Below are 27,656 nucleotides of genomic sequence, written 5' to 3'. Positions count from 1 at the left end.
CACTGTTTTGCGGTGCGGTAGCAAAACACAGGCGCTAAACTTATTACAGTGAACAGAGACGTCAGTGAACGAACGGACAGATCATAACTCTGCGAAAATAAAGAAAGTAGAATTTTCACTCGAGGGAAGACTTGAGCCAAGGACCTCTAGTTCCACAGGACCTCTAGTTCCACACGGGACCACGGCGCTATTACGCTCCCAGGGTCCTTGGTGTTGCCCATCTCTCACATGGACTACTAAGTTTGTATATTTTACTTACTTTTATTCATAGTACCACACAACTTCTTATTTTCTCGATTGATCTGTGTTCAGTTTTTCAACGCCTATCCACTGTGCCAACTTATAACTAAATCTGAGGAAGGTGCGATGGGGAGGTTCCCTTGTCAGTTAAACATGCTTCAAAATTTGCATCTTTCTGCAGCTCCCTGATTTGTGGGCCCACAAATACACCTTCCTTTATTTTTGCAGCTGAAAGACGAGGGAATTTGGTAGCTAGATATGCAAACCCACAGCCTGTTGGATCCATGGGCTTCACGAACTGTTTCATCAGGCCAAGTTTGATGTGAAGCGGTGGAAGTAGTATATATTCAGGAGCTACCAGACTTTCACGTTGTACATTCTTTTCGCCAACTTTCCATCTTCGCCTAGGCCATTTCTTTTTCATGTAGTGAGAATTTCGGTCTTGACTATCCCACTCGCAAAGAAAACAGGCATACTTTGGGTAGCCTTGTCGCATTCCCAGTACCATAGCAATTACCTTGAAATCTGCACATATCTTCCATTTGTGTTCATTGTATTTTAATGAATTTAGCATCCTTTGTACGAATTCAGAATTCTCTTTTGTCAAACTAGCATAAAGCTACTGGAACAGAGGGTATTTTATTTCCGTTATGGAGCAAAACACCCTTCAGACTTGTTTTCGATGCATCTATGAAAAGTCTTCACTCCTGTGAAAAATAAGTGAAGTTCAGCACTTTCATCAGGCCAGCAACATCATTGCAAAATGTCAGTGCTTCGTCAGTTGAAAAATAAGAAATAAAGGCATGTTCTCTGTGCCTGAACACACTGATTTTAGTACTTTGGTGCAGTAGATTATACTCTTGTAATCTTGAACCAAGCAGCTGCGCCTTTTGTTTACTTAGTCCTAGGTCACATATTAAATCATTTAAATCTGCCTGTGTTAACAAATGTGGCGATGACTCACTTGTGCAGTGATATAAAGAATCATCATCTGTGATTTCTTCGGTACTACTTATTTCACTGTCACTCGGAATTTGACCTCGAGCTCTTGAAGGTACTGGAAGGTTGTCGGAATGCTGCACTGGCATTCTCGCTGAAGGCAGATCTGGGTAAACAATGTGCCTCTTCGACTTTTTGTTTGTAAAACCCTGAATTTTTGTTAGACAGAAATAACAATCAGTAACATGGTCCTTAGGCTCCCGCGACACCATGGGAACAGCAAACAACGCCACATTCTCTTTACCTTTCCATCACTGAATTAGTTTGCAGTAACATGTAGCACAACAGAAATGTGGTGCCCATTCTTTATCTTGGTATCCTACCTCAACTCCAAAGTAATGTTTGTATGCTTTCTTTATGACTGAAGAAATTTTCTTCCTATTTCTGGCAAAAGTTAACTTCCCACAGATGTAGCAAAAGTTGTCCGGCTTATATCGACATCCACGACAATGTGGCATTTCTGCAAATTTAAAAACACCACTTTGGTAATACACCTGTATTAAATTAATAGTAGGGAACTAGAAAAACGCTGATGTGTAAAAACACGCAGTCGTTTTACCTTCAGCACCAGGCTCAATCAGTTTACACACAGGAACTAAAAAATTCAACCGTGCTCGGAAATATGACAGACAGTTACTTGTCAGCCAAAACACCCACTCGTTAAGACTGACACAAATAGCGGCTAACACCACTGTTTTGAACTCGATGCACCTGCCCCTAGGAGGCGTGAAGCTTTACTGCTGAGGCAGCGACCGGCTGTCACCGTTCGAGTTGATGAGATGTTTCTGGTGGTCTTAATGACATAGGTGTGGCGGGGATAACCTAATGATGTCTGATTCTTCCCACCTGCTGTTGCACAATAAATTATCACGTTCCATCACTACTGGATGCAGCAACATACCCGTATTTCTCTATAACGTCTCCGTGTTTGCCATGAATTGTGAATGTACATATATATACACATTACATAAAAAGTATCTCTGACAACGATATTTTGTTTACATATTTGAATTTCCCACAGTAAAATGGTCTAGAAGCACATACTTTAATATCAGAAATAGAACCCGTGTCGAACAGTGTAATTGATCACACTCATTGTATAACCTTGTGTATAGCACTTGGTTGCTTTAAATGTTCAAAATGTTCACCATTGGCGGCTATATACTTAACAGAACAATGAGCGGTCACTGCAACTAAATCAGTCAATGATCGCTTCACATGTCGCTGTAATCTCCTGGCGAAGTTCCTAAAGCATGTTTGGCTTACATCGATAGACATTATCTTTCACAGTTCCCCACACATAAAAGTCGATAGGTATTAGATCCTGTGGAGGGAACTCAATGGGCCATCTTAATTGTCATCCAGGAAAGCTCTTATGCCTAGGTGGTAGTGTGGTGGCACCCCGTCCTGTTGGTAGAAGACCTCATCAGCTCCATAAAGCACACATATACCTGGCAAAATTGATGTGCGTAACATTTCCATGTACACTTCTCCAGTGACAGTAGCATCAAAGAAACAGGGTCCTACTAAGCCCCTAGGTGACAGTCCACACCACACATGAATCCCTGGTAGATTGACCACTTTATCCACATATACATGCGGATTTTCCGATGTCCAGTATACAATGTTATGATGATTCATGGTTCCATTTCAGATTGTGCCTCATCACTCCACACTACCTTTGACACATATTGTTCATTATCAGTTATCATTTGCCGATACCCTTCGCAAAATTGCATTCAGTGATCAGGATCATCATTATTAATCGCATGCAGTAATTGTGGAATGTAAACTTTCCACTTTGCACTTTCAGAATTCTTTGTATACTTGTACTGCTAACCCCCACTTCATGTGCACACTGCATAGGAGAGTTCTGTGGAGAATTAATAAACATTTCCAACACAAGAGCGAATGAAGGACTTGAGGCTGTGCGCTGTCTTTCTGATCTTCCTTTGTGAATATCAAAAATCATTCCATGCAATTCAAACTTGTCAATTATGTGTTTAATTGTTAGGCAGGTTGGCAGTTCTGTTTCAAACTCACACCTCCACTGACACTGCACTTCAACGGCATTATCAAACTTGAAAAACCACTTCACAATACATTTTAGTTACTCGAATGTCGAGTGTGGACCACCCATCCTGTTTCCTCAATACCGAGAAAAAAGTACTAACATCTGTTGAGCCAAAGACCATAGTACAACACACTCTTACCTCAAATTGGATGACAATATCGATATCTCAATAGAGCCTGCCAAAGAATGTATACATTTTGCTGGTGGACTCTGTAGTTCGCTTTCCACTGAAAGGTTTTTCACTTTTTCCTCATCAGCAGCGACGGGAACATTCCGCAACTCAGGCGAAGCCTCACATACCTAATGTGAGGGAAGTGCCTCAGAGGATACAAGCTAATCATCATTTCACTTCAACAGCCAACCACCCCATATGCACATAGCATGCTTCATTAAGGTTGAGAGTTCCCAGCTTCCAATACAGGCAAAACAAACAACTATCGTGCCCAGCGATGGTCGCCAAAGCATACACAGAGCTTATGATTGCAGAGGACTTTTGAAAGTGGCAAGTCTGCAGCTCGGGGTCCTCAGATTCATTTTGTCCATATTCAGCCATTACTAGATGGGCCCCTGGAGGAATATGAAGAATAATTGTGTGGTATCACTTATGAATACCACCCCACTGGCATCATTACGTTGGTAATGGAATTACAAGTTTCTGTTTGATGTAGACAATGGTCGTGTGGGATCGTGCGGACCCAATGGTGCGTGTCCGCTAAGCTACATTTCCAGAGGCTCTGTACCATGAAGGTCTTCTGCCACCGCAATAGAGGATGGCCAGCAGCAGCAACTCAGCCAACTCGTGCTTGGAGCCACTATGCTACGACTCCATTTGTGCTTCATCCTTGTTGACATTGACAGCTGGTCTATTTCCTGTTGCACCGTTTGTATTGAGTCTTCGTAAATTGGAAGAAATACAAGTTACGTAAATCTACCATTTGCCGTGTTGTCACTAACCATTTCAGCTCCCGTCCAGCTTTCCTACGACAGTTGCTGCACCACGCTGAAGCCCATCTCTTCTTACCATTGTGTACATAATTGAACACAAAATATTGGAGGTTAGACTCACTACATGCAAAAGGGAACAGTAGCGCAAAGGCTGGTGTTGCCATGTTTGCCAAGCACTTAATCGTCAAAGGTTCTGAAAACTTTTGTGATTCAATTACTCTTCTGTAGCCTCTTGCTCACAGATCAATACCAAGAGCACAATATCGCACTCTAGCCCCTATTAGAACATTGCGATGGCAGGCTCCTACCTGTTTTTAACTGTGTCACTCCATTGAGGTTTGGTATAAAACACATCAGATCAGTTGCTAATCTAACTTATCTTTTGCAAAATACCAACAAGCATTCAATAACCAAACATTCTATCAACATTCAGAATGAATCTCATATTTCAAACAAAGAAACTGATAGATACTGGCATACCTCAAGTCCATGTGGAGTAGCACCGGGCCCGCTGCTTATATCGATGTAGATACCGATGTTGCGGAAGCATCCCAGAGCGTCAAGTTTTTCACGAACTTTGTGTGCTCCTAGCAGCACCTGCTGAAAGTCTTGGGCCTTGAACAAGTCCGACACGGTCTCCACCACTATGTCATCTTTTGTCCGATTTAATCCATCGACATGTATTTTGTCCACTCGAGCCTATATTGATAATAAGTAAAAGCATTAATTACATCTTATACAAACAAAAGACTTAAAAAACAACTGATACAAAAAAAACTGACTGGGCCTTATTTAGTGATGATAATCAGTGTGGCACTAGCAATACAGACAAGGATGCAGTCTATAATCGCAGCAGTGGCCTGGTGAAGACAGTACCTTCAGACTCACAGCACTGATGAGTCTTTTGTGAAAGCGTTTAAGTATCACAACCTCCCATGCATTGTCAACAATGTGAAGCACGTTAACACACATTTGGAAATGGCTGTGCTGACAGCTGGCACGGCCCACAATGAGTTGATACTGGTACAGACTATTTCCTTACTCTCCTTGGTACCATTTGAGCTCAGTCTCTAATGAGATCATCATCACAGTCAGGATGTTACATACCAATATTCCTTCTTTCTTCTTCCTCTTTTTTCCAGAAAATAAAGTCTTAGAAATTCTCCTTTCTTCATTCAGTTAACCTTTAATCGTGATTCTGCAAATAAGTGTATAGGATAGCTGCATCACTGTAACATATTTCCATTGATGTCTTAAGTGAATTGTTCAGTTTGAAAGCTGCTGATGACAGATTATCAAATAATGAGGGCCTAGTTGTTAGGGTGGGAAAGATTAACAATGAAATTTAAGAGTATACAGACAGCCAGGAAATTTAGAATCACTCATAATCGCCCTTATTAAACTAGGCAGCTCATGGTTACAGATCTCAGCTCCCTGTGCTACACCCCACTTTGATTCTCGCTCCTTGCTGTTGCTATTTTTGTTATCAGCTGCTCAGTCTACACAATTCACTACTTAGATGCGGTTGCAATATTGTAAGTATGCAGTGTGACCTTGACATGCCTAGATTTGTAATGAGCATTAGAATTCCTTTGCAACAGTAGCCTTGAGAGCCTCTCAGAGGTAGGCGATGTACAGTGCATGCATCTTCAACAATTCATAAAATACTTTCACATATTTCACATCTATGACATTTTACAAAAGCTAATTTCCTGCAACGTATTATAACACACCCCAATATTGACAGGCTGCCAGTGTGGGTACAAATAATCAGAATCACACATGAACAGAAGAGGAAATTATATAAATTGAAAGTGACTGCTCCTGATAACTAGGAAATCTGAGTCAAAATCTGAATTTGGCATAAATTTTCATTCATTTTATAAAAGCTTGTGGAAGAATAGTGACCTGTCTGCAATACACATTCATTACAGAAAATGTTGTACAATTTTAAGAAATTGTAGTTAGTTCTAGCCTTTCTATTAGCTTTGATAGTAGAATTATGTAACTATCAGAAAAAATAAAAATAATGCAGATCTAGCAAAGACTGTATCCAGCAAGCAACAAAAAGGTTGTTGTCAATTCATTGATGAGCAAGGGTGCAAGTGATACTGCCATTACTGAAATAATCAAAATCTTTCACGATGACTTTTTGTATACCACCTCAAATCCAAATTCTTTGTAGAACTGTGTGCAGGATGGCTAGATAGCCTGGGAATATTTTAAGGTTTGGTGCAAAATATTATTCCAAATTTTTCATCAGATATTTGAACTGTGCGTCCATCCTGAGTTCCCTCAGACCTTATGTGCCAGGTAAATCCATGTCCTTAGTGGGGACTATTATTTCCAGTAACCCGCTGATAAAATAGGAAGCATGGGAGAGGCATCACATGTTAGTTACTGGACTCACCCCCCCCCTCCCTCCTCTCTCTCTCTCTCTCTCTCTCTCTCTCTCTCTCTCTCCCCCCCCCCCCCCCTCTCTCCCTCTCCATATACATGGTTATTACAAATGATTGAAGCGATTTCACAGCTCTACAATAACTTTATTATTTGAGATATTTTCACAACGCTTTGCACACACATACAAAAACTCAAAAAGTGTTTTTAGGCATTCACAAATGTTCGATATGTGCCCCTTTAGTGATTCGGCAGACATCAAGCCGATAATCAAGTTCCTCCCACACTCGGCGCAGCATGTCCCCATCAATGAGTTCGAAAGCATCGTTGATGCGAGCTCGCAGTTGTGGCACGTTTCTTGGTAGAGGAGGTTTAAACACTGAATCTTTCACGTAACCCCACAGAAAGAAATCGCATGGGGTTAAGTCGGGAGAGCGTGGAGAGCATGACATGAATTGCTGATCATGATCTCCACCACGACCGATCCATCGGTTTTCCAATCTCCTGTTTAAGAAATGCCGAACATCATGATGGAAGTGCGGTGGAGCACCATCCTGTTGAAAGATGAAGTCGGCGCTGTCGGTCTCCAGTTGTGGCATGAGCCAATTTTCCAGCATGTCCAGATACACGTGTCCTGTAACATTTTTTTCGCAGAAGAAAAAGGGGCCGTAAACTTTAAACCGTGAGATTGCACAAAACACGTTAACTTTTGGTGAATTGCGAATTTGCTGCACGAATGCGTGAGGATTCTCTACCGCCCAGATTCGCACATTGTGTCTGTTCACTTCACCATTAAGAAAAAATGTTGCTTCATCTCTGAAAACAAGTTTCGCACTGAACGCATCCTCTTCCAGGAGCTGTTGCAACCGCGCCGACAATTCACCGGTAAGGCTTCTGCTTTAGCCTTTTCCATAAGATTTTCTAAACCGTCGGCTGTGGTACGTTTAGCTCCCTGCTTGCTTTATTCGTCGACTTCCGTGGGCTACACGTGAAACTTGCCCGCACGCGTTCAACCGTTTCTTCGCTCACTGCAGGCCGACCCATTGATTTCCCCTTACAGAGGCATCCAGAAGCTTTAAACTGCGCATACCATCGCCGAATGGAGTTAGCAGTTGGTGGATCTTTGTTGAACTTCGTCCTGAAGTGTCGTTGCACTGTTATGACTGACTGATGTGAGTGCATTTCAAGCACGACATACACTTTCTTAGCTCCTGTCGCCATTTTGTCTCACTGCGCTCTCGAGCGCTCTGGCGGCAGAAACCTGAAGTGCGGCTTCAGCGGAACAAAACTTTATGCGTTTTTCTATTTATGAAATCGCTTCAATCATTTGTAATAGCCCTGTATTTCTTGACCCACTACCACCACCTAGGATGGCAGGCAGCCTCACAGCTGTGCGAGTATGCACTGTTGTGGTGGGGGCAGGATGATGGTATGTTGGGTACAGAATCAGGAGAGTTGTGCTGGGGTAGAGAGAGAGAGAGAGAGAGAGAGAGAGAGAGAGAGAGAGAGAGAGAGGAAAGCAGTAGAGAAAGGGAAAGGATTACCGTAATCCTCAAATGTGGTGGTGGGGGGGGGGGGGGGGTAGAAGCCAAGTTTGACACTGAAGTGGGAACAATAAAGAAGATAAAGGCAGCTGGTGGACAGGGTCTAGCGAAAGTTGTGGCAAGGGGAGGCAAAAAGGGTTGGGCGTGCAAAGGGGGAAGGGGGTGCGTAACAAACCATATGTTGCAGTGAGGGTCCCACCTATATAATTCAGAAAAGCTGATACTGAAGAGATCTAAATGGCACAGACTGTGATTCAGCACACCGTGTTAGGCAGCATGCTTGGTATTTGGTGGACCAGCTGTCTCTCTGCCACTTTGGCAATGGCCATACATGCAGGCAGACGGCTTCTTAGTGGCCATACCCATATAGAACACTGCAAAATGGTTTCGGCTAAGCCGGTAGGCAACACGATCGCATTCACATGCGGCCCTGCCATTGATGGTGTAGTGTTGTTAGCTAGTTTTAAGTGAAATGTGTAGCAATTTGCAAGAAAGCCACCGTGAAGCATTGCATTAGCTACTGCCACCCGGTAAGCGCAGTGTGGCAACATGTACGTTATATTAACAAATACGCAAAAGGGTTGCGAGATGGTCTAGCTGTGCTCAGCAAAATCTGCACCATGAGATATGGTGACTTATGAGATAAGTGACTGGGGCTACATAATGGTGCAACAAACGCACCCTGGAGCCGTATAAAGAGCTGTGAATTTTGGAGCAGTTTTTTCAGGCTCTAGCATCACCACAACAACATCAGGGCCACATTAGATGACGGGACAATTGGGCATTGGCAGCTGCAGACACAGGTTTGAGACTGGGTCAGGCCAGCTGCCACCTGCACTAAGTCTTTTCTCTGGGACTCGGTGCCACAGCACTGCTGACCTGTCGTCACCAGATTCCTGCCACATGGTAGTGGGTCGTGTCCCGCACAAGACTGTCTTCCCTCTTTTGTGCGATGTATGTGAAACAGACCTCAGTCACACAGTTGTGGGTGCTTGGCAACAGAATGTGGTCGCAGAAAGAAGAAGGAACACACCACTGACATCAGGACCTCGACGCGCTACAGAGTGCAGGCTGCTCAGCCTGACATCAGCGACGCAGGGTGCTGACGTGTGTAGTTCTTCGCTGGGGTGGAAGACAGCCGTTTGCTGGCTATCGTCGGTCTGCCGCACCAGTGTGGGGTGTGACTGCCTCACACTGTCAACGACGAGACACATATTTGAAGTCTAATAAAATACTTCTCTCTTTTACCAGTTTGTCACCAGGCCCCACCAACTGATTGCTCCACTGCTGACCCTATAGAGTCGCAACAGAAATCAGCCCCAACTCTCCAGAGCAGAGTCAGAAGAACTGAAGTCGCCGTCTGTGGACAGCGGGGGCTGTACCGACCCCACAGAACAACATCCGAACCGCAACCTACAGATCTTCACTGGCGGATGAATGAGACTACTATTTGTGTTTTGGTGACTATCATGGGGGTTGAGAGTTATTGGTGACTATCATGGGGGTTGAGAGTTACAGGTCATCATGAATGTAAAGTACTTTGGTGAGGCCACAGGGACCGGTGGACGTATCCCGGTTTAATGGTAATTCTAAGGATCAATGGCTAGAGTTCGTATAATGTGCACAGTGCAATTTACTTAGGCATTCTGCCCCCTAGTGGCAAATTTCTTGCAGTTGTTTGTTTTACAAATCATTGTTTTGATCGTATGGTGAGACAGTGCAGGGAGTTCAGGTGGCTATTGATTTTAAGAAATAATTGTGATAGTGTTGTTAACTAAGGAGTGTTCTGTTCTTGTTGAGTTGTTACTGAATTCGTAAATATATGGTTGATGCTATGACAAAATCAGACACACAAGCTCTCACTGGTGAGGAAGCTATGCAATAGTTAGTTGATCAGGTAGTTTGGTTAAGAACAGACAATACATTTGCGAATAATGAGCTAGTAGAGAAAAATGAGAAGTTAGAGTTGTAAAAATTGCAGAGTATAGGGATTGTTCGAGCTGTTGCAAATGTTGCTACTTCCTTTTGTGATAGTCATCCAAGAATGTGTTATAGTTTGTGGAGGATCTCTTGTCATCAGCAGAGAGGACTTGTTGGACAATAAGTCATTTCAAATTGCAAGATTGTCACTGTCAGAAGAAGCAAAGTCCTTTGTATGATGCACAGAGGCAATGGACAAGCCAGAAACTTTTGAACAGCTTGGAAAAGGATTGGTGCAAATATGTAAGGAACAAAATAGTGTGCAGTTTTTTGTAATCAGTTAAGGCCTAATGAAGCACTAGAGGATTTTGTGAACACGAGTAGCAAAATTAATGTGGATCCATACAAACTGACACAGGACGATGAGGCAAACAGGGTGTTGTTACAGGAAACCAAGCAGAGCATTCAATGGTTTTCTGAGAGATTTAGCAATTGAAATGACCAGGGATTCCACGCAGCAGTTAGACCAGCAATGGAATCCGAAAAGAACAATGTTGTGACAGTGATAAGAGAGTGAGCAAATGTGTGTGTGTGTGTGTGTGTGTGTGTGTGTGTGTGTGTGTGTGTGGCAAATATAAGGTGCAGAGGCAATAACATTTATCATGGAATAATAGGAATGGAATGAACTATCAGTGGTTTCATGGTAATAACAGTAGGGGTGGTAGGAGCAAGTTGCAGTATTGCTGGAACCATGGTAGGAGTCATCAGGGTAATGACAACCACCCATAAACTCAGAAGGACACCCCAGAACTGCCACAAGGCATTCTCAGTGTGTGCCATAATGGGTGCAGCAGATGGGAAAAGGTATACGTTTTAGCTGGACACGTGGCCTGTGTGTCGGTTGCCTCAAGAGATTTAGTGGGTAAGGAGGCAACGGGGCTCATCCTGTTATAATTTGCATGAGTTAGTGGATAATGATGTACAGTCACTCACAAGGGAACCTCCCCATCGCACCCCCCTCAAATTTAGTTATAAGTTGGCACAATGGATAGGCCTTGAAAAACTGAACACAGATCAATCGAGAAAACAGGAAGACGTAATGTGGAACTATGAAAAAAAAATAAGCAAAATATACAAACTGAGTAGTCCATACGCAAGATAGGCAACATCAAGGATAATTTGAGCTCAGGAGCGCCGTGGTCCCGTGGTTAGCGTGAGCAGCTGCGGAACGAGAGGTCCTTGGTTCAAGTCTTCCCTCGAGTGAAAAGTTTACTTTCTTTATTTTCGCAAAGTTTCTGTGTTTTGCTCGATTCATATTGCCCACGGAATACATCTCACGTATTTAATGCACTTTCGTCCAAAGTAGCGATTAGTCAACTGCCAGCCAGGGAGCCTCGTTAGCAGGAATACTCTCTCTTCCGTGCGCTGTAGTCGACTGACGTCGTGTGTTTCGATGTTTGCTTGGGTGTAGCGTCCCCATACTACGGCGCAGTTACCTCGCATCGGACGGATGGACAGATAATAATTGTCTGAAAATAAAAAATTAAACTTTTCTCTCGAGGGAAGACTTGAACCCAGGACCTCTCGTTCCGCATCTGCTCACGCTAACCACGGGACCACGACGTTCCTGCGCTAACACTATCCCTGATGTTGCCTATCTGGCGCATGGACTACTCAGTTTGTATATTTTGCTTATTTTCTTCATAGTTCCACACAAGTTCTTCCTGTTTTCTCGATTGATCTGTGTTCAGTTTTTCAAGGCCTATCCACTGTGCCAACTTATAACTAAATCTGAGAGGGGTGCGATGGGGAGGTTCCCTTGTCAGATCGATAATGGTGAATTTTCAATTGGAAGCAATCAATTTCAGGCAGTACATAGAAGAGGTGTCTCATGTAATCAAGGGCTAAAGAATGATTCTAGGGTTGGACTTTCTACTACAGCACCATTTTATAATTGACCTTTGACGATATGTGGAGGAACTTAGTGGGCAAATATTACAGCTAGGGAAAGATGTCATCACTGTTGATTTGTGACGAGGAATGTCTGTTGTACAAGGCAGTCCAGTTAAACCTTAAGCACAAGCATTAAGGCTTAATTAACATGACTATGTGTCAAAATACACTGGGAAGTCAGTATGAGTGAGTGTGGAGCCTGGCTTACCAGTTGGTAAGTTGTGTATAGTGGAACTGCTAGGGGATAATGATTTGTTGGATGTAGTTTAGGAAGACGAAGTATTGTACACATACAATAAAGGGGTTGGAAGAAAGGTAATAACCATCAATGTGGATAATTTTGGCACCAAGGAAGTTACATTGTTAATGGGAACTTTAGTGGCAACATTAGGGATGTATGGAGTAACATACTTCGGGTGTTATCTGTCTGGGAGGAGTGACTTACCGTGCCGCTTTGAAGTGGTTACTAGGTTTGAAGAAATTATACAGTGGACATTAAAACTCAGTGAATCTGTGTAAGAAGTAATCCACAAACTAGAAAGTGAGACAGAAATGTGGACGCACTAACCAGGAAGGTAGAAACTGTACACGCACTAGACCTTGCCGAGTGGCAAGCAGCGCAGAGTGCTGATGGAGAATGTGAGCAGTTAAGTAAGCAGTGGCAGTTCAGCATGTGTGACAGGCTGTTATGCAAGGAGACAGGATTAGGACCACAAGCTGTTGTGCCAGAGAAGCTAAGTGAAATACACGATCACATTTTGTCTGGCCATGGAGGGTCAGATTAACAAATCAGAAGCAGATCTACGTCAGAAACAAGTACTACTGCAGAGGTTGCTGGAAGACACTGAACTATTTCCACTTATTGGGTTGGATATGTTACAGCTGTTTAACCAAACTCCAGCAGGGGATCTTTTGTGCTAATATAACAGACATCTTCATGTTATATTGAGGTGGTGTCGATGCCAGACCAGTAGGCAGTCAGTCATGCAAACATTTGTCAATATATGGGTGTTGGAGTTTGGGGTGCCAGAGACAATAATAATGGATCAATGGACAGACTTCATGTCAGACATGATGAAGAAACTGAGACAGTTGTTGAAAGACAAAAAATTAAGAACTAGTGCACCTCATCTCAGTCAAGTGGCAGCACAACTGGAAGGATGCTTACTTATTATTTTAACTCATACCATACCGACTGGGACACATTCATCTTTTGTAGTAAATGTGTAGAATTCAAAGTACATGCCAGCACAGAATTTTCACCATTCGAGATGGTATATGGCAAAAAGAAGCCATTGTCATTCAATACGATTTAGCAAAGAGGGAACTGGAGCTGAGTGTCAGTCCAAGAATTTGTGAGAACTATGAGACAAGTTGGGAAAGGTTCAATAAGCAAACACCATGGCATTGGAAAGCCAAGAGGAGGCAGTGAAGCACATGGGAACTTAACTTCAATACAATGTGGACCAGTTGATGGTGTAGAGTTCATATACTCCAAAAGGAGGAGACAGAAGCTTTTGACACGGCACAAAGAGCCACAAAAAGTTACTGAAACCACGTTATCTGTGAAAGTGAAGCTACAGCTGCTAACGAGGTCTACAGCTACACATGCCAGACATTTATGACAATTCAAGGGTGTGCCAGAGTCAATCCCAGGAGGAATCAGTAAAACCAAAGAAAGAAGCAAAAAATAAGGAGTGGAAGAATGAGCAACAAGAGGAGGGGGAACATTTAACTTGTAACCATATTTTTTGAATCCAAGGAGGTAGCCAGTATCTTTTATGTTTTTTGTGATTCTTGCCCCTCCACCCCATGAACCGAGGTGGGGAGGCTTGTGTGCCTCAGCGATAGAGATAAACGTACCGTAGATGAAACCGCAACAGAGGGGTATCTGTTGAGAGGCCAGACATGTGTATGATTCCTGAAGAGGGGCAACAGCCTTTTCAGTACTTGCAGGGGCAGCAGTCGGGATGACTAACTGATCTGATCTTGTAATAGCCAAAATAGCCTTACTGTGCTACTACTCTGAACGGCTGAAAGCAAGGGGAAAACTACAGCCATAATTTTTTTTTTCATCGCTCTACTGTATGGTTAAATTATGATGGAACTGTGTTGGGCAAAATATTCTGGAGGTAAAATATTCCCCCATTTGGATCTTTGGGCAGGGGCTACTCAGGAGAAACAGATCATAGTGCGGACTGTCAAATCCCTTAATCTGGCAGGTACCTTAGAAAATTTAAAAAAGAAAATGAACACGTTAAAGTTAGATATAGTGGGAATTAGTGAAGTTCGGTGGCAGCAGGAGAAGGACTTCTGGTCGGGTGAATACAGGGTTATAAATACAAAGTCAAATAGCAGTAAAGCAGGAGAAGGTTCAATAATGAATAAAAAAATAGGAACACAGGTAAGCTACTATTAACCGCGTAGTAAACGCATTATTGTAGGCAACACAGACACAATGCCCACACTCAGCACAGCAGTACAAGTCCATAGGCCAACTAGCTTCACAGATGATAGAGAGATTGAAGAAACATATGATAAAAGAAATTATTCAAATAGTTACAGGCGACAAAAATGTAATTGTGATGGGGAACTAGAATTTGATGGAAGAGAAGGAAAAGTAGTGGGTAAATATGGACTGGATGTTTGGAAAGAAAGAGGAAGTCGTGTAGTAGAATTTTGCACAAATCATAATTTAATCATCGCTAACACTTGGTTTAAAAAGCATGAAAGAAGGTTTTATACGTGGAAGAGACCTAGAGACACCGGAAGGTTTCAAACTGATTAAATAAAGATAAGACAGAGATTTTAAGATTTAAGACATTTCCAGGGTTAGATGTGGACTCTTGACTACAATTTATTGGTTACGAACTGTAGGTTAAAACTGAAGAAATTGCAAAAAAAAGTACAAAATTAAGGAGATGAGACCTTGACAAACTGAAAGAACTAGAAATCATTGATAGTTTCACAGGCAGCACTACACAACAATTGACAAGAGCAGGTGAAAGGAATACAGTAGAAAAAGAAGGGGTAACTTTGAGAGATGAAATAGTGAAGCCAGCAGAGGGTCAACTAGATAAAAAGAAGAGGGCTGTAGAAGTCCTTGGGTAACACAAGATATATTGAATTTAACTGAGGAAAGGAGACATCATAAAAATACAGTAAAAGTAGGCAAAAGGGAATACAAACGTCTAAAAAATGAGATTGACAGGAAATGCAAACTGACAAAGTAGGAATGGCAATAATACAAATGTAAGAATTTAGAAGCATATACCACTAGGGAATAGATGCATACTGCCAGCAGGAAAATTAAAAAGGCCTTTGGGGAAAATAGAGCCACCTGTATCAATATCAAGAGCTCATATGGAAAACCAGTACTAAGCAAAGAAGGGAAACCTGAAAGGTGGAAGGAGTATACAGAGATTCTGTACAAGGGAGATGTTCTCAAGGGACATGTTATGTTAATAGAAGAGAATGTAGATGAAGATGAGATGGCAGATATGTTACTGCAAGAAAAATTTAACAAAGCGCTGAAAGACCTAATTTGAAACAAAGCCCCAGGAGTAGATGACATTCCATTAGAACTACTGATAGCCTTGGGAGAGCCAACCATGACAAAACTCTTCCATCTGGTGAGCAAGATGTATGAGACAGGTGAAATACCCTCAGACTTCAAGAAGAACATAGTAATTCCAGTTCCAAAGAAAACTGGTTCTGACAGGTGTGAATATTACCAAACTACCAGTTTAATAATTAATGGCTGCAAAAGATCACCACGAATTCTTTACATAAGAATGAAAAAATTGGTTGGGGGAAGAGCAGTTTGGATCCTGGAGAAATCTAGGAAAACATGAGGCAATACTGACCCTACCACTTCTCAAGAAATTTACAGGATTTGTAGACTTACAAAAAGTTGTTAACAATGTTAACCAGAACATGCTCTTTGAAATTCTGAGGGCATCAGGGGTAAAACATAGAGAGTGAAACACTATTTACAACTTGTGCAGAAAACAGACAGCCTTAGAGTCAAAGGGCATGAAAAGGAAACAGTGGTTGAGAAGGGAGAGAGACAGGGTTGTGGCCTACCGCCGATGTTATTCAATCCGTACGTTGAGCAAGCAGCAAAGGAAACCATGGAAAACTTTGGAGTAAGAATTAAAGTCCAGGGAGAAGAATAAAAATTTTGAGGTTAGCCGATGACATTGTAATTTGGCAGAGCAGTTGAACAGAATGGGCAGTGTCTTAAACAGAAGATGTAAGATGAACACAAACAAAAGCAAAAAGAGGATAATGAAATATAGTCAAATAAAATAAGGTGATACTGAGGGAATTAGGTTCAGAAATGAGACACTTGAAGGGGACTTTTGCTACTTGGGCAGCAAAATAACTAATGACTGGCAAGTGCAAGTTGTGGGGAAGTTCACAGCAGTCTGCCTGAGGCATAATCCATATCACTCCAGGCAGGGGCGTTACCTTCATAGTCTCAGATGTTATTGAATTTAGCATATGTTAAAATTCAGGAGTAAGTAAGAAACATGTATTTTTTTCTCCAAAAAAAATTCCTGCTCTGAGATACAGGCCTCCAAAGATGACACTGTGAACACCATTTTGAAGATGCGAATTTCAGAAATTTTTTTAAAATGCTGTATCTTTGTAACAGGTCCAGATATTTTGTTAGAGTTTTTTTTATTTGAAAGACAATTGCTTTATGATTACAATGGAATCCTCCGTTTCGACATATCTCTCAAAGCTCTTTTACTGTCACCTTTTGAATTTTTCTTTAATTTAAGAAAAAACTTTTTTTCAAAAATACCAATCCAGGAAAGTTAGATTTTTTTCTGTTGATTAGCACCATGCAGTACTATATTCTCTGTATAGGAGAGCTTCTACTTTTAAGTTGTACAGGTTTTACTTTTTTAAAAAAATCATTTTTTGTAACTTTCAAGGGTAATGTATGTGTTCACTGAAGTTGTTTCTTACTAATTTCTTCACTACAATGTTTATTTCTATTGTCTTTCTTGTAGTTATTTCTTACCACTTTCTTTGTTTCAGTTATTTCTTTTCACTTTCATTGTTGCAGACATTTCTTACACTTAGTTGTAGTTCCCTGTCAGTTTCTTTGTCGTGGTTGTTCATTGCAGATTACTGTATTGTAGTTGTTCAATGCTAATTTGTTTACTGAAGAGGCTTCTAAGAAATCTGAGGCCATCCAGTGAGTTCTGTGCTTCTGTGAGGAATTTGCCAGTTGACACAGTTTGAATTGTCTTCTCACTGGGGCCACAGGAGAGTGAAGTAAATGGAAATGCTGTGTGGCTAGGGCCTCCTGTCAGGTAGACCATTCGTCTGGTGCAAATTTTTCGAGTTAACGCCACTTCGGCAACTTGCTTGTCAATGGGGATGAAATGATGATAAGGACAACACAACACCAACACCCAGTCCCTGAGTGGAGAAAATCTCCAACCCAGCCGGGAGTCGAACCCGGGCCGTCAGGTACGACATTCCATCACGCTGACCACTCAGCTACCAGGGGCGGACAGGAGAGTGAAGTGTGCTGACTATTTGCATAACCATAAAAGAGTAATATATAAGACAAACAAAAAAAGAAAAGCAAACTTTGTTCAGGTTGGGAATAAGTGTTCTCATTTGAAGTCTATGTTTCAAAGTGAAGAGGTTTCCAGTGACAACTCTTTGTGTTCTAAGTGTTTTGACAGAATAACAACAATGACAATATCTGAACAAGGTGAACTCCCATGGTGCAGATGATGCTGATTTTGCATCAATAGAGGAAGAATTAAATACCTTGAATTAGTCGAATACAGAGGTAGGTGTTAGTACTGACAGTGAAGTCTCTAGGCATCAAGAAAGCGCAGAGAAATTGCTACAGCTATGGATGAATACAGTACAGTAAAACTGACCACACTCTTCAAAGTAGAAATTTCATCTTCAGAAGAAAATGAACCAAATCACTCTAGCACCTCTTGCTAGGAATTTTTCACAAATATCAATTCAGCTGTTGAATATTGTGCATCCAACAGTAAAAAGGTGCAAGTTTTAACTATTATTCCTAAGACATTTTCAAAGAAAACAATTTTGAATCACATTTCATCAGTATCAAAGTACATGGTAGGCAAATCACGAAATGTGAGGTCTGTGAAAGGAATCTTTAGAAGACCAGATCCCTATTACAGTCATCCAGTAGAAGCAGCTCAAGTTTCAATAGTGCAGTCTTTTTATCTGGAAGATAAATGGGACTGTTCTCGCCAGAGTACCAACAAAAAAGACACTATAACTGTAACAACTCAAGGTCAAACACCTGTGAAAGTGAAGAGGTACATGACTCGCAGTATTAAAGAAACTTTTGCAATTTTTAAGAGCAACTATACAACTTCACATATTGGAAGATCAAACTTTAATGCACTACAACCTGAGTGGGTAGTTCCACACCCATCTAGAGATGTCTGTTTATGTGCATCCTGCATGGAGTTTGAACTTTGTGTGGTAGCTCTGAAGAACTTACTGGAGCATGTGACACATGATACCTTGGTTGGAGGTGTGAAGTCATTAGTAGTCTGTGACGTAAAGCAAGAGACTGCCCCGGAAATGGAGGTCGTCTTTACAGACTCTTGGCCTGGAAGACGTAGCAGATAACTCAGCAGAAATTACATATGTGACATAGGAGGAAAATAAACCAATTAAGATAACTGTTGCCTTTGACAGTTTCACTGATGAACTTGGTAAATGGCCAGTGAAAGCAGTAGCACACCAGCATCTGAAGAAATTGCAACAATAACACACTGCAGAAGTGAAAGGGGGGTGTACAGGCTGAAGAATTATGTTTAGTGCTTCACTGTGATTTTGATGAGAACTGGTCTGTAATTCTCCCACAAGAAGTACAAGGGTATCATTGGAGTAATGACCAGGTTTTAATTTTTACAGAAGTGACATATTTTCAAAAAAGACAGCAAGTGTTGCTGGGTATACAGTGCTTCTGGTCACGGGAAGGGGCCTTGTGGTGGTGTAGGCGGCCTGCTGAAGCACCATGGTACAAAACAATCCTTCTACACCAAATACAAAACAGATTGCACAGAAGTTGTATAAATTTAAATCTAAGTCTTCGGACCTTTCACATACATTTTGGAACCATTTAAAATTCTTGAAAAAATGAGTCTCTTACTCACCTTTCAAAACTAAAATTATGTTAAATACGGCTAAGTTTTGATTTTTATGAGCCTGTTATCTAATAATGTGGTAATAAAACAGGTTTTATGTACGGCAAAAATTTCAACTGTTTATAAAACCCGTTCAACCAAAAAGTAGAGGCTCTCCTTTTCAGGGAATGTAGAACCATATGGTATTAATCAATAGAAAAAGGGAAAAAAAAAAAATATCAAAATTTTATGAACTGGTACTTTTGAAAAAAAAATCCACTAATTATAAAAAAAGTTTAGAATGCTATAGTGAAATAATGTCTAAATGGGGGTTTTCTTTGTAATTGTAAAGCAATTATATTTCAAATAAAAAAAACAACAAAATATCTAGAACTGTTTCAGAGATACAGCATTTTAAATTTTTTTCCAAAATTCCTCTCTTCAAAATGGTATGCGCAGCGTCATCTTTGGAGGACTGTATTTCGGAGCAGAATTTTTTTTGTAGAAAACAAAAAAATACATGTTCCTTATTCAGTCCTTCACTTTAATGTTTGCTAAGTTCAATAACAAGGTAAGATTTTGTCCTAGTCTGCGTGAATTGATATGGACTATGTCCTGACAATTTTTACAAGTGATTCATGTTACAGAAAATTCTGTGTACGTCTTTTTATTGAGCAGTGCTACTGACTTCCTAGTTTAATTCCAGTTTAGAGTACAACCACCAGTGGGTTTCTTTATCACACATTCCCAGGCCTGGATACACATTTCTAGGAAGTGTCAAGAGTACAAAGCTAGAAAAGTGTCTTTTTCGATTCTACACTTGTGTTTCCTTCAGGCTGCCTGAATTTTTTACAGGTTTGGTTAATTTGCTGTAGAATGTCATTAGGAAAACTATACTGCCTGCCAGATGATGTCACTGAGGGTGCTGGAATTACCGCAATAATGTGCTGTTTTTGAACTCAGCACTTGTCACTACTTGATGGAAACTAAAATACATTTGCTTTGTCGTGTGGGTCCACAAAGCTTATTAAAGCATCCATCACCTCAGCGAAAGTCTCTCAATATTTCCAATCCACCACTCTTTTTCATAAAAAGTCTCTCAATATTTCCAACCCACCACTCTTTTTCATATACGTATGTAGTGTGTTGCCCTGGCTGGAGATACAATGTTGATATATCTCCTTCATTACTGTCACTAATTTTGGCCTTAACAGAATCTGCATCATCTGAAAATATGCTGACCTGAATTGTTGATTCAGCAATTGGCAAAAAATGATGATTTTATCTAGTTCCTGTTGAAGTACGCCATGTTAAAACAACTCTTCTTGTAACACTTATTTCCTTCAATTTCTTCTTTAGTTGATTAAAGGAAATTTGATAACACTTTTGCAGATACTTGGATATGATAGCTGAACCTCACTTTCACTACAGTGTCTCCTTAGGCAGCTGAACTGAGGCTCCAGACACACTACCTCTCACAAGCAGCAGAAGAGCAAGGATCACCACAGGCTGGCCATTAATGCTCTTAGTGTAGATGCGAAACATATCGGACCTCTAGCCAGGACAACATGCAGCATGCATTTATGAAAAAGAGTGGTGAACTGGAAATATCTGCGGGATTCTGCTGAGGAAAAGGATGTTTAATAAGCTTTATGCACCTACGTGGCCAAAAAATTCATTTATTGGCCATCAAGGAGTGACAAGGGTTAGGTTTGGAACATCACATTACTGCATTTATTCCAGCACTCTCAGTGACACTGCCTCGTTGGCAGTATAGTTTCCCTCATGGCATTCTACATCAAATTAATGAAACCTGTAAAAAATTCAAAGTAGAAACATAATCTTAGAATTCTAAAAAAAGGCCTTTTCCAGCTTTGTTCTCTGACACTTCAAGAAACGTACAATCTGGTCTGAAATCCTGTATAAGTAAACCCTTATCACTCTTGAGAACCTGTAGTAAAGAAACTGCTGCTGCTGCTGCATAGCTATCACCCGTAGCCCCTTTTCACGATGGGAATGACAGTTTTCTCACTCTGAAAGAAACTGGCAGTTGTTAAACCACAATGGGGCATAGCAACTCATTTACACAATTTTTCCTCAGTTTACATAAACCACAAACTATGTGAACACACAATATGCTATACTTTAAACTGGAATTAAACTAGCATGTCAATAGCATTGCATAATAAAAAGACATACTCAAGATTTTCTATATCATAAATCCTTTCCAAAAAAGTCATACACTCTGCTATGAATTTCCCCACAGTTCCACAATGTGACAATGGTGTAAAGCTTTGTAATAGTTTTACAACCATGATGTCCAGTGTTTTAAGTTTATAATCAGTTTGATTCTATAGTTAGTGTAACAGAAAAACAGGCTGAAATATGTCATGATAAGTCATGACAAAAGACTGACAGCGGTTTTTTTCGCCCAAGTTGTTCTGGCTCATCTCACTTCCTAACCATCAGGATTTTCAGTATTACCTTCCTCAGAGTACTAAACAATTGTAGAACACAGTCAACAACGTCACATTTTATTTGAGTGCCATCAGAATTTGGGCTTATTTTAAATGCACCTCCACCTTTTTTTTAGGGGAGGAGAGGGGGGAGGGGGACAGCGGTGTGGGGAGCTTATATTCTCGCACTGCAAAACCAAATCTAGTTTTTTTTATCTGGTTTAGAACACGATATTTTTCATGAAAGCTTTTTTAAAGAATTTGCAGAAGATACATTTTTGTACAAATTGGCTAAAAATAGCCATTTCTGGCGTTTTTACAAAAATCAACTTTGCCCTCAATCTGTTAACTACTGGAAAGCAGTAGGAGTATGTCCCTTATATTCTAAAACCTTATTTGGTATGTTATTACATTCAAAGTTTCAGATTTATCCTACAATTTCTTCCAGACATATAAGAAGTTAATTTCACATTTTTTTGCATCTAGGGTAGCTATAGAAAAAACAATTTTCCATCAGGGAAAGAAATAAACACAACAGTAAAAATAGCCTGGAGTGCTTTAGGTAAACACCAATGGGTTTTCAAAACTAAGTTTCTCTGAAAAGAAAAGTTTAAAATCACTGCATATTAACATGTTCCAACTTGTGGCAGTTCGACATGGATTTTTAATGGAGAAACCATTCAAAAACTGATCACTGCTAACTGAGGAATGAAATGGTGCATTCTGCAATTATTAAGAGAAACAAAAAAAGAAATTAATCAGGTAACAGACTGGAGTCAAACACACAAATACAACTAGTGAGAAATGCTGTTAATGATGACTACTCTGTCAAAATCAAATTCTGTAACACATCAGTTGTGATTAGCAGCACAGACATGTAATTAGGATTATATCTACCAGTGCATCAAAGTTTTAGGAGTGAAAACATTTTCTATAGCACATGCTCAATTCCTGCCAGCCATCCAACTTCAGCTTTAGTTAAACACTAATGTGGGTCAAACGGACCTATATGTGCCATATGTACAATTCTCTCCCCTCCTCCAACTCTGTCCCAACACACCTCAGTTCGCACAACAGTGCAGACTGACCGTCATGTCATCTTCAGCACTACGTGTGACTGGATGTGGAGGGACATGTGATCAGCAAACCACTCTCCCAGCCATCGTCAGCTTTCATGACCAGAGTCACTACAACTAAATCAAGTAGGTCATCAACTGGCCTCGCAAGGCCTGAGTGCATCGCACTTGCCAAAAGCGACTGGCAGAACTAGACATTCACCCATCTAAATGCTAGCCAAGCCCAACACTGCTCAACTTTGGTGATCTGATGGGGACCATTGTGGAAAGCCCTTTGGTTCCTCCTGCTACTCCCTCTTTAACTTTTGGTAGTGTTGTCCTTCCCATTTTTTATTTTCTCCTCTCTTTCTCATATTTTGTGTGTTTATACTCTTTCCTATCCCAGGTCGCTGTACAATAACCTTGTTGTTGTTGTTGTTGTTGTTGTTGTTGTTGTTGTTGTCTTCAGTTCACAGACTGGTTTGACGCTGCTCTCCATGCTACTCTATCCTGTGCAAGCTTCTTTATCTCCCAGTACTTACTGCAACCTACATCCTTCTGAATCTGCTTAGTGTATTCATCTCTTGGTCTCCCTCTACAATTTTTACCCTCCACCCTGCCCTCCAATGCTAAATTTGTGATCCCTTTGATGCCTACCGACCGGTCCCTTCCTCTTGTCAAGTTGTGCCACAAACTCCTCTTCTCCCCAATTCTATTCAATACCTCCTCATTAGTTATATGATCTACCCATCTAATCTTCAGCATTCTTCTGTAGCATCACATTTCGAAAACTTCTATTCTCTTCTTGTCCAGACTATTAATCGTCCATGTTTCACTTCCATACATTGCTACACTCCATACAAATACTTCCAGAAACGACTTCCTGACACTTAAATCTATACTCGATGTTTAACAAATTTCTCTTCTTCAGAAACGCTTTCCTTGCCATTGCCAGTCTACATTTTATATCTTCTCTACTGCGACCATCATCAGTTACTTTGCTTCCTTTACTACTTTAAGTGTCTCATTTCCTAATCTAATTCCCTCAGCATCACCCGACTTAATTCAACTACATTCCATTATCCTCGTTTTGCTTTTGTTGATATTAATCTTATATCCTCCTTTCAAGATACTATCCATTCCATTCAACTGCTCTTCCAAGTCCTTTGCTGTCTCTGACAGAATTACAATGTCATCGGCAAACCTCAAAGTTTTTATTTCTTCTCCATGGATTTTAATACCTACTCCGAATTTTTCTTTTGTTTCCTTTACTGCTTGCTCAATATACAGAATGAATAACATAGTGGATAGGCTAAGACCCAGTCTCACTCCCTTCCCAACCACTGCTTCCCTTTCATATCCCTCGACTCCTGTAACTGCCATCTGGTTTCTGTACAAATTGTAAATAGCCTTTCGCTCCCTGTATTTTACCCCTGCCACCTTTAGAATTTGAAAGAGAGTATTCCAGTCAACATTATCAAAAGCTTTCTCTGAGTCTACAAATGCTAGAAACGTACGTTTGCCTTTCCTTAATCTTTCTACTAAGATAAGTTGTAAGGTCAGTATTGCCTCACGTGTTCCAATATTTCTACGGAATCCAAACTGATTTTCCCCGAGGTCGGCTTCTACCAGTTTTTCCATTCGTCTGTAAAGAATTCGCGTTAGTATTTTGCAGCTGTGACTTATTAAACTGATAGTTCAGTAATTTACACACCTGTCAATACCTGCCTCCTTCGGGATTGGAATTATTATATTCTTCTTGAAGTCTGAGGGTATTTCGCCTGTCTCATACATCTTGCTCACCAGATGGTAGAGTTTTGTCAGGACTGGCTCTCCCAAAGCCGTTAGTTGTTCTAATGGAATGTTGTCTACTCCCGGGGCCTTGTTTCGACTCAAGTCTTTCAGTGCTCTGTCAGACTCTTCACACAGTATCATATCTCCCATTTCATCTTCATCTACATTCTCTTCCATTTCCATCATATTGTCCTCGAGTACATCGCCCTTGTATAAACCCTCCATATACTCCTTCCACCTTTCTGCTTTCCCTTCTTTGCTTAGAACTGGGTTTCCATCTGAGCTCTTGATATTCATACAAGTGGTTCTCTTTTCTCGAAATGTCTAATTTTCCTGTAGGCAGTATCTATCTTACCCCTAGTGAGATAAGCCTCTACAGCCTTACGTTTGTCCTCTAGCCATCCCTGCATAGCCATTTTGCACTTGCTGTCAATCTCATTTTTGAGACGTTTGATTTCCTTTTTGCCTGCTTCATTTACTGCATTTTTATATTTCCTCCTTTCATCAATTAAATTCAATATTTCTTCTGTTAATTCAATATTTCTTCTGTTACCCAAGGGTTTCTACTAGCCCTTGTCTTTTTACCTATTTGATCCTCTGCTGCCTTCACTACTTCATCCCTCAGAGCTACCCATTCTTCTTCTACTGTATTTCTTTCCCCCATTCCTGTCAATTGTTCCCTTATGCTCTCCCTGAAACTCTGTGCAACCTCTGGTTTAGTCAGTTTATCCAGGTCCCATCTCCTTAAATTCACGCCTTTTTGCAGTTTCTTCAGTGTTAATCTACAGTTTATATCCAATAGAGTGTGGTCTGAGTCCACATCTGCCACTGTAAATATCTTACAATTTAAAACCTTGTTCCTAAATCTGTCTTACCATTATATTATCTGATACCTTCTAGTATCTCCAGGATTCTTCCATGTATACAACCTTCTTTTATGATTCTTGAACCAAGTGTTAGCTATGATTAAGTATTGCTCTGTGCAGAATTCTACCAGACGGCTTCCTCTTTCATTTCTTACCCCCAATCCATCTTTACCTACTATGTTTCCTTCTCTCCCTTTTCCTACTTTCAAATTCCAGTCACCCATGACTATTAAATTTTCATCTCCCTTTACTACCTGAAAAATTTCTTTTATCATACATTTCATCAATTTCTTCATCATCTGCAGAGCTAGTTGGCACATAAACTTGTACCACTGTAGTAGGCATGGGCTTCGTGTCTATCTTGGCCACAATAATGCGTTCACTATGCTGTTTGTAGTAGCTCACCCGCACTCCTATTTTTTTTTATTCATTATTAAACCTACTCCTCCATTACCCCTATTTGATTTTGTATTTATAACCCTGTATTCACCTGACCAGATGTCTTGTTCCTCCTGCCACCGAACTTCACTAATTCCCACTGTATCTAACTTTAACCTATCCATTTCCCTTTTTAAATTTTCTAACCTACCTGCCCGATTAAGGGATCTGACATTCCACACTCCGATCCGTAGAACGCCAGTTTTCTTTCTCCTGATAACAACGTCCTCTTGAGTAGTCCCCACCCGGAGATCCGAATGGGGGACTATTTTACCTCTGGAATATTTTACCCAAGAGGACGCCATCACCATTTAACCGTACAGTAAAGCTGCATGCCCTCAGGAGAAATTACGTCTGTAGTTTCCCCTTGCTTTCAGCCGTTCGCAGTACCAGCACAGCAAGGCCATTTTGGTTAGTGTTACGAAGCCAGATCAGTTAATCATCCAGACTGTTGCCGCCCCTGCAACTACTGAAAAGACTGCTGCGCCTCTTCAGGAACCACACTTTTGTCTGGCCTCTCAACAGATACCCCTCCGTTGTGGTTGCACCTATGGTACGGCCATCTGTATCGCTGAGGTACGCACGCCTTCCCACCAACAGCAAGGTCCATGGTTCAAGGGGGGAAGCGGGGTGGAGGGGGGGGGGGAATAACCTTAATTTCTTCAATAATTCTCTGCTGCTACTCTGTTAGTCTCAGTGCTGCTTCTGTTTTTTGCTTGTCTATAACTTACAAATTTTCGAGTTTTTGCCTTTAAATCAATTTTTTGCTTATCCTTCGGCTTAATTTAGGTTGTTCTTCCTATTTAGTCTTCAACTGTATATTTCTTCAGACACACTCTTTCTTTACAAATAAAGGAAACTTCTATATTAAAATTAGCATTTGTGATCTTTCTGTTTGTGCTCATGTGGACATAAATGTAGTGTCAAGGCTGACATCAACACGCATACTTATACTATTGTTTATAGCAGTCATGAAGTTACGCAAGATATTCTTCTGATGAATACTTTTGTGTCCTCATGTACAACTATATGATGATATAACAATACGAGAGAAGGAAAGTTGCTACTCACCATATAGTGGAGATGCTGAGCTGCGATAGGCACAATAAAAAGATTCACACAATCATATCTTTTGGCCATTAAGGCCTTTGTCAGCAGCAGGCACACACAAAAGCAGTACTTGCCATTTCAAATTTTGATAACACATTTTACTTGCATTCCTTAATTAATTCTTCCTTTTTCCCTTCATATAAATAATATTATGAGGTTTGTGTTATAACATATGTGAATTTACTCTGTCGCTGATAGAGGATCTGTAGTCTCCGTTCAATCGAGAAGCGTTATGCCTGATGGGACACATGAAAGTGTGGTATGTGTACAACAGTGGCTCATTGGATAGTGCTGATTTAACAATGTGTCAATCAATTATAGCTTTTCCACATTCAAAAGCAGAAGGTGAGTTAACTGTGCCCAAGATTGGATCAGATTCACTTGACATTCAGTGGATACAGAGTATGGTGCACGTAAGACATATTTACAAAGAAAAAATATACGCTAATGCACCTTAGACACACGTGAAATAATCCTCATGAATCTGGAATAAATCAAAGACCTCAAACATCTTTTCACTTAAAAAGTGATAACAGACTTGTCGCAAAAAATGTAAATGTACAAATACACAGATGTGCACATGATAATTCTTAAGCAGTTGTAGCTGCAAATCCCCAAAGAGAAAAATCAATTTAGAAAACTTATTTACATTGATAACATTACTGTACTGAAGCTGTACAGAAAACAGATTTTACATGAAGCTCACATTATTTGATA

At 40.7% G+C, this 27,656-nt stretch overlaps 1 protein-coding gene across 1 annotated transcript in view; it reads right to left on the bottom strand.

Annotated features, from left to right (window-relative positions):
- LOC126418797 (sorting and assembly machinery component 50 homolog B) overlaps positions 1-27,656 on the bottom strand; it is a 115,781-nt gene that overhangs the window by 85,886 nt on the left and 2,239 nt on the right. The window contains exon 4 of the mRNA XM_050085731.1: positions 4,739-4,957. Within this exon, the coding sequence (XP_049941688.1) occupies positions 4,739-4,957 (219 nt within the window). The remainder of the gene's footprint in view (positions 1-4,738; positions 4,958-27,656) is intronic.

This window comes from Schistocerca serialis, chromosome 9 (assembly GCF_023864345.2).
Source record: "Schistocerca serialis cubense isolate TAMUIC-IGC-003099 chromosome 9, iqSchSeri2.2, whole genome shotgun sequence".
Classification (NCBI taxonomy): Eukaryota; Metazoa; Arthropoda; class Insecta; order Orthoptera; family Acrididae; genus Schistocerca; species Schistocerca serialis.
The sequence above is the reverse complement of the archived record's forward strand: the minus strand, read 5'-3'. Positions and strand labels throughout refer to the sequence as shown.